Source organism: Pleurodeles waltl, chromosome 10 (genome assembly GCF_031143425.1).
Source record: "Pleurodeles waltl isolate 20211129_DDA chromosome 10, aPleWal1.hap1.20221129, whole genome shotgun sequence".
Taxonomy (NCBI): domain Eukaryota; kingdom Metazoa; phylum Chordata; class Amphibia; order Caudata; family Salamandridae; genus Pleurodeles; species Pleurodeles waltl.
Genome location: NC_090449.1, coordinates 71672150 through 71685666, shown reverse-complemented (window position 1 = coordinate 71685666; position 13517 = coordinate 71672150). Strand labels below are relative to the sequence as shown.

The window sequence follows — 13517 nt, the reverse complement described above, 5'->3', positions numbered from 1 at the left end:
GCATCTTCGGTGTAAACAGAAGAAATGGCAGATAGATGGGTCTATTGGTTGTCCATGATTAGGGTAGAATGCAAAGAATATTTAAATCGTGGTGCCACTTGAATATGTTGTGTGAGCCCATCTTGAGCTGTCTGTACCATCACCAAAGTAGATTCTTTGCTCTTTCAGATGAGGACGATGTTCACAAGTGTGGGCGCTGCCAAGTCGAGTTCACAAGCCTGGATGACTTTGTCCAGCACAAAGTACAGAAGTCCTGTCAGCGAGCACAAGAAGACACCTCACAGGACACCACAGCTGTCCACCAAGAGGTACAATAGAAGACTGGCTTTTTACTTAAAGTGGTGACAAATGGAATGAGCAGGGTAAATGAGAAATAAAAGTAGGAGGGGAACGGCAGCCACAAGTAGACTCCTTGACATACACTTGGTAAGAAATTTCTTTGGCCTGCCCAGTTTTTGTTCTTGTCTTTGCCGCTGTTCCTGCAAGGACAGGATTGGCCATCATTGATGAAAAAGTGCTGATTTCAACTCTTATTTTCAGGATTCACATTTCAATTCTATAGGGGTTTATCCTTAATGGATGTTCTGGAAATCTGATATTGATTTGGCCCCTGTATACAGTGCTGGGCACATACACCGAAAGGTTTTAATTTTCCAAACCATTTAAGTTTTTGAATAGTTGTAAACATTTTAGCTGTGCTATTATAACTAGCATACCTTGTATTGCTAACGTGCTGCACAGAGCTAACAAATGTAAATAAATTATATTTTTGGGAAGATATTGTGTACATTTGGTATTTTCTCAATCATTTGTTTTATGTATTTGTTACAGTTGTATCGTATCATTGCAATTAGCCTATTACTTTTACCAAACTACATGGTACTCATTTTATCGACCTCGAAAGGAATAACATTTTAGTTGGTTCTCTTGTGATGAAAACCGTTTTCCAGTATGTTTACACTAAATAAAATGCAGACAACAGACGCACTCAAAAGTGTTTTAGTGGCTTTAGGTCACTTATCCTCAGTCCCTTTGGCGAACGTTGACACAACTATGTTAAAAACACACTTTGAGTGAGACGGGTTAAGCCATGGACATGCCATTTTACAGTTACCTGACAGAGAAAAATATGGTACTTTGAAACAGGCTTAGGTCTGGAACAGGAGTAGAGTAAATAAACTATAGTTGACAGTAGCAGATTTGCATCAATTTAGAACGGAGATGCTCAATTGTCCCTCGTTTTTGTATGGGGTAGCCATATTGTCAAACTTAGACTGTAAAGTCTAGGTAACATATAAGACCCCAAATAAACATGCCCTCAGGTAGCAGTTCTTAATCTGTGGCCCCCTGAGGTTTTGCAACGCCTATTCAGGTGTGGCCTGAATGTTTAGAAATGTAAATTAAATATTACTAACCGTTTTTAATAAAGTATGCTTAGGCAAAAAAGCAAAACAAGAATTGAAAAAATGTAAATACTGTGTAAATGTGAAAGATTTTGAATTGACCTCTAAAAATGAAGATGTTATCCTTAGCTTGATTTGAGGAAGCAGCACAAGTACAGTGTGTAGCAGTTTGTGTCAACAAAGAGTACGCATTAGTCTACTATATCGCTTTGTCTTTTAAAAATGAAATCTGTTTGTATCTGTAGTTTAGTCAAAAGTTCAAAGCACAGTAATTACTTCGACAGGGCCCCAACTTTCAATAGTGATTCACTGGGATTCCACAGAAATCAAAAGCTTAGGTACCACCGCCCCTACGTACTTCAGTGCCTAGCTCTTTTAGACAAAAGATGATTGGATTATACAATAAATCCCTATGCACAGTCCCCTTTAAGTCTTATGTTAAGTGGGTGCCAGGCACTATCTTAGCCCTAGTCCTACTAGCCGGTTAGAGATGCCAGTATTTTTTTTTTTTTTTTTTGGTAAGTCTCTTGTTTTGCTGTAGGTAGGTAAACCTCTGCTTGTGAAGAGATGTGATGTTAAGTCTACATTGATGACTGGCCTCGCTGAGGTTACTGTCATCATTGCCTAATTTGACCAAATGGCTTAATCTTGGACAGATCGATATCCTTACACCTCAATTCACTTACCTGCCTAATTAGAAGTATTTAAAAACTTGGTATAAAAAAAAAATACAACAAAACTGGACATTTACATTTTTTAACAAAAATATATTTTTATTTTTGTAAATTTATTTTTGACATTTTTGTACAACACAATTAACATGCCCATAAGAGTGATACATTAGGCTACCCGCTGTAGTCCGTGTCCCCCTCCTAGCGCCTCCCCATCCGGAGTAAGCCTCACATTTTCCGGAGAGAGCGCACAAATTGAAGGCAACAGTGTTACCCTACAAATGGGGAGTACAGCCATCTATTTCAGTAGATAAAACAAATACAAAACAACTTTAAACACACAACAAATTATCCATCCCTGACTATGTCTGAATTAACTAAAAGAAGTCAGTGGTTGTGGACTCCCATTTCTCAGCCAGAGGGGGTAATTCCAAGTCCACTCAACGAATCTCAGCATCTGGATCCTATATATGGAAGAGGTGCAAGGCTCTAAGCCGGGGACCACATGTAGTAAGGGGTAAGCCCCTAGAAAGAAACCTAACCAGGGGGTCCCAGATACAATCAAAACTTCTGCACAAACCCTCCCCTTTGTCAGCCAGACGCTCCATGGTGAGGCTCCTCCATAGCCTGGTGAACCACAGGGATATAGGGGGTGGGTCTACTCGTTTCCAGAAGGACGCTAATGTTGTCTTTGCCGCCCCTAGTGCCAACCATAGAATGGCACGGTCCCCTTGTGATTGATGCTGCAATTCCTGGGCTCAAAGGCCCAAGAGAATATGCTCCGGCGCGGTCGGTACGGGATATCCTATCATCTCTTTAAGATGTGATAGAATTTCGTTCCAATAGGGGCGAATAGTTGGGCAGTACCACCAAATGTGTCTTAAATCCCCCAACATCTATCGGACACCTGTGCATATAGTTTCTTATGCTTCTCTGGGTGGAGGGACCAGTTGTAGAGCAGCTTATAGTGTGCTTCCCTGGCGCCCATTGAGCGGTTATGCTTTGATATGTCATGATAAAAATGTTGCCACCGGTCCTCCCCCACCGAGATGTCCAACACCTGTTCCCTGAAAGGGATGTGTCGAGGTGTCGCGCCCTCTGTGCAGCGGCTAATATAGTATACAGCGTAGAAATACTGCCCCTTGTCACTCCTCCCCTTTGCACAAATCTCTCCATTGGAAGCAAATCCCTTGTGGCTGCCTCCTGCATATGTGGCTGTGAGACCCAATGCACCAACTGAGTATAATGGTAGTGTTCGGACTGTGGGAGCTGACAATCTCTGCAGCAGTTATGAAACGTACGTAGTCGGCCCCCATGATATAAATGTGCAATTCGCAAGCAACACCCTTCCCTCCACTTATCAAAGGGCCCTGGAGCTTCCCCCGGTGGGGGAATGCCTTGTTAAAATGGATGGGGGTATGTGGTGAGGGGAAGGATGTAATCTCTTAGGCTCTTGTCACCTTGTCCCACACTTGATTATGGGTAGTGGCGGTGGGTGTGCTAATGTATGTGTTTTGCGGATGTGCCCCCCTTGGGCTTCCAGGGGACACCCCACAAAGTCTTGCCCGTCACCGCCCTATCCAGAAGAAGCCACAGCTTTTCTGACTCTCAGAGGGACCACTCAGCCAATATATGCAGCTGTGTAGCTCTATAGTACTGAAGGAGGTCAGGGAGCACCAATCCACCCTCTTCCTTGGAGCGCACCAGTACTTTATTTGATACTCTAGCCCTTGTTCCCTGCCAAATGAACATCGTCCGGGTGTCAGCAAAGAAATCTGGTGGAATATCAACAGGGAGGCTCAAAGAGATAGGGGAATCTGGGGAGCACTCCTCTTAATGCTATTGATGCACCCCAGCCAGGACAGCCATAGCGGAGACCACCTCTTACAGTCTTCTCATAATGACTTGATCAAGGGGGGATAATTAGCTCTGAACAGATCAGACACCTGGGGAACAAGTCGAATACCCAATTATGTGATTTCTTTTTTTAGCCCACTTAAATGGGGTCAAGGAAGTTACCTGGGCCATTACCCCTGCGGGCATCAACAGGTTGAAGGTATGATTTCCCTGTGTTTACTTTAAAACCTTCCACCTGCTCAGAGTGTAAACTCCTCTTGAATTGCCACAAGGGATGTGCGGGGTTCAGTGACGAATAATAAAATGTCGTCCGCAAATAGGGACATTTTATGATGGTTGGAGCCAAATTTAATGCCTGGGAATGCAGGGCAAGCTCTCACCCTCACCGCCAAAAAGCAGCGGGGAAAGAGGGCATCCCTGCCTCATGCCCCGTGATAGATCAAAGAATTCCGAAATCACCCTATTTACCCGTCATGCGGGACCTGGGGCATGAATAATTGCTCATTACCATTGTTATAAATTGTTCCCCGAATCCGAAATATTTCATGGTTGCCACCAAAAACGTCCACTCGACTCTATCAAATGCTTTTTCAGCGTCAAGTGCCAATAAAAGCGCCGGGACCTTTTTCTTATGAACCTTTCCATCAGATGTATGACGCGTCGCAGATTATCATGAGTCTGTCGCCCCTCGATAAAGCCCGATTGGTCCGGATGTATCAGCTCTGGCATGACATCCTCCATCCTCTGCGCCAGGATTTTAGAGTATAATTTGGAGTCGAGATTCAGCAGGGCAAGGAGTCTAAATGAGGCGCATAACTGAGGGTCCTTTCCCACCTTGGGTATTAGTGATCAGAGCCTCCCCATAGATGAGGATACTGCTCCTTCACCTCGTATATAATTAAACAGTGCAGCAAGCTGTCCTGCTGGTTCCGCACCAAAAGATGTGTAGAAGTGGGCCGTAAAGCCGTCAGGGTCGGGACCTTATGTAGGGGGAGGGCGTCAATAGCCGCCTGGACCTCCTCCACTGTAAATGGCGCCACTAGCATTTCATTTGTCTCCTTGGAGACCTGTGGCAGCTGGGTATTTCGCAAATAGGACTCTTTTTAGTGTGGACCGCCCAGCCATCCTTCCTCCCCTCGATCTACAGCGCTACCCTTATCTCCAACTTGTGTGGGCACTGCAGAATGATTATTTGCAGTAGGACGTTCACACAGAAAGCACTGTCCTAATATTCACTTTCCTTTCCTATTACTTCTGCCATTTTATGTGCCCACCGATCTCCCAAGCATAAAAGTAACGATGAGCTGTAGAGTTTGTTTGCCACTACTTCTTTACATGTTTCTCTTCTTCACCCAACATCCAGCTGATTAGGATGTATATTGATTTGTCAAGTATTCCGAACAACACAGGTTGCCTTTTCATCCGGTACCAAGTGATTGAACAGGAATATTTCACGATCTGTATTTTGAACTGTTTGGTCACATTAAAAAGAACACCTAATATGTTGGTAAATGATGAAAACAGTGCCAAACATATAAAAGTTAATACTTTAAAAGCCCACCAAATATCCTCAAGCAGGTGAACGACTCGTAGTATCCTCTTGATGTAAACATTGAAGTACCAGTTACACACATTCTTGTAAAGTGCAAAAAAAAATATTTGTAAACTGGTTACTGAGAAAACGTGACAATGCAGAAACACAGCAGCAAAACAAATAGATATGTTTTAGTTGATTCATTGTTTACTATAATAAAGGAACGTCTATCACCTGTAGGTAGCAGATAGTACAGTTTCTCGCACCCCTAAAGCTTCTCTCACCTTAAATCTAGGTACCATCAACACCATCTAATCGGGAGAGTCAAGGCACTTGGAAAAGGTTTATCTATTTTGTATCCTTATGTAGTGTGCATTCACCAGAAAACAGAAGAACCCACATTGAAGATACTGATTTATGAGATGCAGCAAGGATTACACAGTGGAATAAATCATATGTCTTGGAGGCACAGGAATTCTCAAGAGGGTTTTGCTGCAAGGTAATTTAGGAGTTGTCAAACTAGTGCGTTTTGAGATTCTTCCTGAGGGTGATGAGTGGGTTTTGTGTGCTTTATTCCCTGGGCTTTGAATTCCAGATCATGGTGGTGGCCCCCAGGATTGTTTTAGTGTAGATGATATTCTGAATTTGTAAATTTTGTGGATGTGGTGTTCAGGCTATAGAGGCCTTTTGAGCACCCGAGATTGAGATTTGATCTGTTAAGTAAGGACAGGTATTGTTGGATATATACTTATAGGCTTGCCAGCAAATTATAATTGGATTATTGCCATAATTGGAAGCCAGCGAAGGTTGCGCTGTATGGGGGTGATGAGATAGAATTTGCTAGCAGTGTTGAAGGGACTCAGATGTTTGGTTGGCTCCTGCCATAAGGACATTTTCAAACTTCAGTCTGGCTGTGACCACCGTTTGGACCACTGTTTTCAGATCTTCCAGTGATTGATTGAGTTTCACTTCCTTGTTTATGTATTGGAGGGTGAGGGTTGGATCAAGTGTAAATCCAGGAGTGTTGTAGATTGAGAGGCCTTATATGTTCCTTAAGGTGGACGAAAAGAGGCGAAACTAAGTTGTTGGTTGGGGTTTCAGTAAGAGTGTAGGAAGTTTGCTCTGTATGTGCTATTTCAAAGTAAGGAATAGCATGCACAGAGTCCAAGGGTTCCCCTTAGAGGTAAAATAGTGGTAAAAATAGATAATACTAATGCTCTATTTTGTGGTAGTGTGGTCGAGCAGTAGGCTTATCCAAGGAGTAGTGTTAAGCATTTGTTGTACATACACATAGACAATAGATGAGGTACACACACTCAGAGACAAATCCAGCCAATAGGTTTTGTTATAGAAAAATATATTTTCTTAGTTTATTTTAAGAACCACAGGTTCAAATTTAACATGTAATATCTTGTTTGAAAGGTATTGCAGGTAAGTACATTAGGAACTTTGAATCATTTCAATTGCATGTATACTTTTCAAGTTATTGACAAATAGCTACTTTAAAAGTGTACACTTAGTGCAATTTTCACAGTTCCTGGGGGAGGTAAGTTTTTGTTAGTTTTACCAGGTAAGTAAGACACTTACAGGGTTCAGTTCTTGGTCCAAGGTAGCCCACCGTTGGGGGTTCAGAGCAACCCCAAAGTCACCACACCAGCAGCTCAGGGCCGGTCAGGTGCAGAGTTCAAAGTGGTGCCCAAAACGCATAGGCTAGAATGGAGAGAAGGGGGTGCCCCGGTTCCGGTCTGCTTGCAGGTAAGTACCCGCGTCTTCGGAGGGCAGACCAGGGGGGTTTTGTAGGGCACCGGGGGGGACACAAGTCCACACAGAAATTTCACCCTGAGCAGCGCGGGGGCGGCCGGGTGCAGTGTAGAAACAAGCGTCGGGTTTTCAATGTTAGTCTATGAGAGATCAAGGGATCCCTTCAGCGCTGCAGGCAGGCAAGGGGGGGCTTCCTCGGGGAAACCTCCACTTGGGCAAGGGAGAGGGACTCCTGGGGGTCACTCCTGCAGTGAAAGTCCGGTCCTTCAGGTCCTGGGGGCTGCGGGTGCAGGGTCTTTTCCAGGCGTCGGGACTTAGGTTTCAGAGAGTCGCGGTCAGGGGAAGCCTCGGGATTCCCTCTGCAGGCGGCGCTGTGGGGGCTCAGGGGGGACAGGTTTTGGTACTCACAGTCGTAGAGTAGTCCGGGGGTCCTCCCTGAGGTGTTGGTTCTCCACCAGCCGAGTCGGGTCGCCGGGTGCAGTGTTGCAAGTCTCACGCTTCTTGCGGGGAGTTGCAGGGTTCTTTAAAGCTGCTTCTTGAAACAAAGTTGCAGTCTTTTTGGAGCAGGTCCGCTGTCCTCGGGAGTTTCTTGTCGTCGTCGAAGCAGGGCAGTCCTCAGAGGATTCAGAGGTCGCTGGTCCCTTTGGAAGGCGTCGCTGGAGCAGAGTTCTTTGGAAGGCAGGAGACAGGCCGGTGAGTTTCTGGAGCCAAGGCAGTTGTTGTCTTCTGGTCTTCCTCTGCAGGGGTTTTCAGCTGGGCAGTCCTTCTTCTTGTTGTTGCAGGAATCTAATTTTCTAGGGTTCAGGGTAGCCCTTAAATACTAAATTTAAGGGCGTGTTTAGGTCTGGGGGGTTAGTAGCCAATGGCTACTAGCCATGGGGGTGGGTACACCCTCTTTGTGCCTCCTCCCAAGGGGAGGGGGACACAATCCTAACCCTATTGGGGGAATCCTCCATCTGCAAGATGGAGGATTTCTAAAAGTTAGTCACCTCAGCTCAGGACACCTTAGGGGCTGTCCTGACTGGCCAGTGACTCCTCCTTGTTGCTTTCTTTGTTCCCTCCAGCCTTGCCGCCAAAAGTGGGGGCCGTGGCCGGAGGGGGCGGGCAACTCCAGCAAGCTGGAGTGCCCTGCTGGGTTGTGACAAAGGGGTGAGCCTTTGAGGCTCACCGCCAGGTGTCACAGCTCCTGCCTGGGGGAGGTGTTAGCATCTCCACCCAGTGCAGGCTTTGTTACTGGCCTCAGAGTGACAAAGGCACTCTCCCCATGGGGCCAGCAACATGTCTCTAGTGTGGCAGGCTGCTGGAACTAGTCAGCCTACACAGACAGTCGGTTAAGTTTCAGGGGGCACCTCTAAGGTGCCCTCTGGGGTGTATTTTGCAATAAAATGTACACTGGCATCAGTGTGCATTTATTGTGCTGAGAAGTTTGGTACCAAACTTCCCAGTTTTCAGTGTAGCCATTATGGTGCTGTGGAGTTCGTGTTTGACAAACTCCCAGACCATATACTCTTATGGCTACCCTGCACTTACAATGTCTAAGGTTTTGGTTAGACACTGTAGGGGTACCATGCTCATGCACTGGTATCCTCACCTATGGTATAGTGCACCCTGCCTTAGGGCTGTAAGGCCTGCTAGAGGGGTGACTGACCTATACTTGCATAGGCAGTGAGAGGCTGGCATGGCACCCTGAGGGGAGTGCCATGTCGACTTACTCGTTTTGTTCTCACTAGCACACACAAGCTGGCAAGCAGTGTGTCTGTGCTGAGTGAGAGGTCTCCAGGGTGGCATAAGACATGCTGCAGCCCTTAGAGACCTTCCTTGGCATCAGGGCCCTTGGTACTAGGAGTACCAGTTACAAGGGACTTATCTGGATGCCAGGGTCTGCCAATTGTGGATACAAAAGTACAGGTTAGGGAAAGAACACTGGTGCTGGGGCCTGGTTAGCAGGCCTCAGCACACTTTCAATTGTAAACATAGCATCAGCAAAGGCAAAAAGTCAGGGGGCAACCATGCCAAGGAGGCATTTCCTTACAAAGAGTTACCCAAAATCCCAGTCTTGCAGCATGACAGTTTATCAAGGCGATGATGTCCTTGATTTTCCTATTCAGGTTTATCTCACTGTCATCAGTGTACAGGTGTCTGGCGAGGCCAGCATTCATGAGGATCGGGTTCAGGGCTCCTTGATACTTTTGTGTTGTGTGGGGGTTGGGTAGCAGAACAAGCACCACATAGGACTGGATATCGACTGGTGTATGTTGGCTGAGACAATGAGAGTTATGAGGGCCATGGCTGCCCCCAAAACTGGACAAAAATTTGGGGTAAATGAAATGAGTACAGTGTTATTAGGTGTGACATTGGCATGCCGGAAACAAATGACTACACTTCTGACCATTGTGGATAGCCTTAAACTCAGAGGGCATCTACTAGAATTGGCAATGCACGTAGTGGTCTTGATGATGTTCATTATGCCTGAACTGTTAAAAATTATTTATTTAAAAAAAAAAGTGTCTCTGGTACTTTGCATGGCACTTTCGCTTTGGTAATTGTCAGTGAGGTAAAAGGTGAACCAGCTCAGTGCCTTCCGTCAAAAACAAATAAGGTACTCCAGTGCTCACAATAGTTTGTTGTTGGCCATGCCGGAGGTGCTGTATAGGTCTAATATTACGAACAGGCAAGTGATTTTATTTATTTATTTTTTTCGTCCATTGTGCAGTCTTTTTGGCTTAAGTGTTGCTGTTTCAGGGCTGAAACTGGCTTTGAAGCTGGATTGATACTCGGCTAGTAGATCTTCCTTGAAGAGATCAGTGTTCAGTTAAGAGCTGACCGTTTTTCTGTGCCTTACCTAGACAGGAGAGTTTTAACAAGGGCGTCCAGACAAAGGTTTGACCAGATGGATCCGTGATGAGTTTGGAATGAACTATGATTTGAGGAGTGCTTAATCAGCTGACATCATTTTATACAAAAATAGAAAATTGTCCTTTTGGTGGTTAGTTTAGCTGGAATGAAATCACAAGTATTTCATAGATTGAGGTTTTGGTGTTCTCCTCTGTTGTAATGGGTGTAAAATAGTCAAAGGTGTTTTGATATTTTTGGATCGGGCATGAATTGAGATTTTCATGTCCGTTACTTTAGATTAGTTTTTTGTTTTTGCCAAAGTAGTTGAGTTGCTGGAAAGCCACTTAGTACTTTACTCACAGATAACATTTGGATTTAACCAATAAGCTGGTGATGCAGAACTCTACTTGCAAGCCTTCTCTGCTTTAGATATCCAACAACTTGGACACTGCCTGCACATCATCCAGACATGGATATTCAGCTATTGCATAAAGCCCAGCCCAACAAAGACAGAATTCCTGTTATTTCCTAAGACCAACCAATCAGAAACCATACAACCTGTCACAATAACCTGAACCATAACTGCCTTAAACCCAAATTTTCAGTCAATGGGAAGTCACTTGCATGTGCCCTGGACTTCAAACCTCGCTCTCAAGGACCACACTGCTTGTTACCAAAAGCACCTTCAGAACTGTTACTGGAGACCTCATCTTCTCGCACCTGGACGGTGATAATTCCTGTTGCATTGCCTCCGAGACACCACATTGGCTCCCCAGAAGGGAATCCTACACGCTGCATCATGTCTCATGCTAGTCTGATAGAAGTCCTTAAATGCTGCTGGTTTGTCCCATTTTGTTTTTTATTGCCCATATGCCATTTTTCCTTTTGACCACCGAAATGTGTGTCCTATCCCTTTGTGGGTGTATTTTCCTTACCAGCAGGGCTCTTTCCTTGTCTGCCCTATCAGAGTTGACCAACTTTTAACGGGGCCTCTCAGCCCAGTTCATTCTATGTGCCATGAGCTGACCTCTAAGGATAGCTAGCAGTCAGTGGGACATTCCAAACAGTTAGTCTGAGTTTTGATTTTGTCTAAGTTTCTCTGGTATGATCTATTTCTATGGATCTGATTGCCTTCAAATTGTCACCTTGAAGGGGCCCTATAATTGCAAAAGTGGGTGAAGTATTCCTCAGTTGCAGATTTAAATGTTGACACATACTCCTCTCTCTGCCCAGATTTGTCTGCTGCTTTCAATACTCCCCTCCTTTTATTTACTTTTAGACTTTACTTCTGGGCCCAGCCTCAATCCCTCTCCTTTACTCCCTTCTCCCTCACCTACGCACATATTTGCCCCCTGCTCCCCCACACAGACACACCCACAGACGCACACACCTCCCTATTGGTCCGTGAACCCTTCTTTGGCCCTTTTTTTCATTATTTAGTCACTACTGTGTGGTGTGTGTTTTTTTTTTTTTTTTTTTTTTTTTTTTTTAAATACCGTTTAGGGTGACATCTGCCATCTTGGCTCAGTAAATGAAAACAAAAAAGTGGTACTCCCGTAAAGACACCCCAATATTATTGAACTCCTCAGGGCCTGTACTTTATTTAGAAATGCCCCTGATCTTCATTCTCTTTAAATTATACATGTCTAATGGAACTGTCCTTCATCCCCCCCCACCCCCCCCAGGTAAATCTTTGTACATTTACCCATCAAAATTAGACAAATGGAAGTCTCCTATCCCCCTTAAATGCCACCACACCATCCGTTAAAATAGGATGCAGCTTTGAATCTGTAAATTGACCATTTTTCCATCTACTCTTGGAATCTAGCAGCATACCCAACCATGTGTTAATGCATACCTTTATGATTTATTACACATCAGGACTCGTTTTAGGCCAATTCATCTTTTGACCCAGTTGAGAGACACCTTAGGACGAGATAGCTAATCAGTATGTCAATCAATACGTCAATGTCATCAATATTTATCACAACAATACATTTTACTTTAGTCAGTCATTAATCAATTCAAGACACCACCATGACCTTGCAGTCACGAATAACCACACCAGTTTAGTAGAATTTTGAGTTTTATTCCCTATTGGTTACAATTCTAAAAGCAGATGTGTTAATCTCAAACCCAAGAAACATAATAGCATAGTCACGATATGGCAACTTTGGTAAAATTTAATTAAGGCGAGAATCACAAACATCAGAACGTAACACGGCGTGAACATAGATCAGTTTAGCAGAGTGTCAATAACGCGGCATTTCAACAAAGCATAGATTCAGTCGTTTGTCTATTTTCGCCAGTTTAGTGAACACCTGTCCTAACCACTGATTAGCATTGGCATGTTGGGCTTCATGCGAAACAATTGAGAACACCAATTTGGAAAACATCTAACTATGGTCTCTGTCAAAAGTAAGCAGTTGGTACCTAGAAAGGAAAAGCAAACAGACAAATCACAAATGCATTGTCATAATTACCCTCCAAAGTTTAGGTCCGCGCACAGGTTCAGTGTTTGTCTTCAGGACATCAGTCAAATCGCTATCGGCCAGAACTCAGCTCCGAGGTAAAATGAGGCACTTCCCTCATAAGGAGGTAAAGTGTAATGTGGGCAATCTAAGGACGCGGATGGTTCTAAGCGAACCAATAAGTCACCAAACAAAGTGACAAAGTTTCTGGATAAAATCAATAGCATTCCCTAACCCAACCCCATGGCTCCCTGTGTCATGGGTTTTATCCCTTTTTTGTTGTACATCCCCCTAAAATGTAATTGGTCGTTGGTTATACTCCACTATCTTTATCCAATACTCCACTATCTTTATCCAATTGGAAAGCGCATTAGGTCATTAATCTTTCACCCCATATTATTCTACAGACACTTCATTGGTCCACATGATTAACGTCTTCAGAGGTAGCGCATCCGGTATGATTTCATCCTTCTGTAATTTTTTTGCACATCTTTTGGTCAGTAGCTCCATTGTCTTCACCGGTTTAGATGACCTTGTACATTACATTAATCTACACTGTTGCATTTTGTCTTATATTATTCTACAACAAATTAAGAATTCGTGAGAACGGATCTGCTATGGTTACATTCAGCTTCTAGTTTGATGAAAACAAGGGGTCATGTCCTTTTGCGAGTCAGCACACTGCAAGATAGGAAAAATACATTTAATATGAGAGCCAAGCAGCTAAGCTTCGGCTCATGCTAACTTAAGGCCTACAAGGATTTCAGCACAAATTCAATAATACAATCATTTAATAATTAGGATAAACTTATTCAATATAACAATTTATAAACATTTTAGTTATTATTATTAGTCCACGTATACATTGACGGCCACTCCCCATGGTCACATTTCAAGTGCAGGTTTAAGCAAAATTCACTATTACAGTTTCTATGCGGCATTATCACACACTAATTCATAAACATTTCATGTTAATATAGATTAT

At 44.0% G+C, this 13517-nt stretch overlaps 1 protein-coding gene across 5 annotated transcripts in view; it reads left to right on the top strand.

The window, feature by feature from the left end:
- Positions 1–13517, top strand: part of E4F1 (E4F transcription factor 1) — a 336452-nt gene that overhangs the window by 12094 nt on the left and 310841 nt on the right. For 4 of the 5 annotated variants that reach the window (XM_069209720.1, XM_069209718.1, XM_069209721.1 and 1 more), the window contains exon 2: positions 169–308. The exons of the other annotated variant lie outside the window; for it this stretch is intronic. Coding sequence is in view for 2 of the 4 variants with exons in the window: in XM_069209718.1 (XP_069065819.1) it covers positions 169–308 (140 nt within the window). In the remaining 2 variants the exon portion in view is untranslated. The remainder of the gene's footprint in view (positions 1–168; positions 309–13517) is intronic. 5 annotated transcript variants of the gene reach the window in all.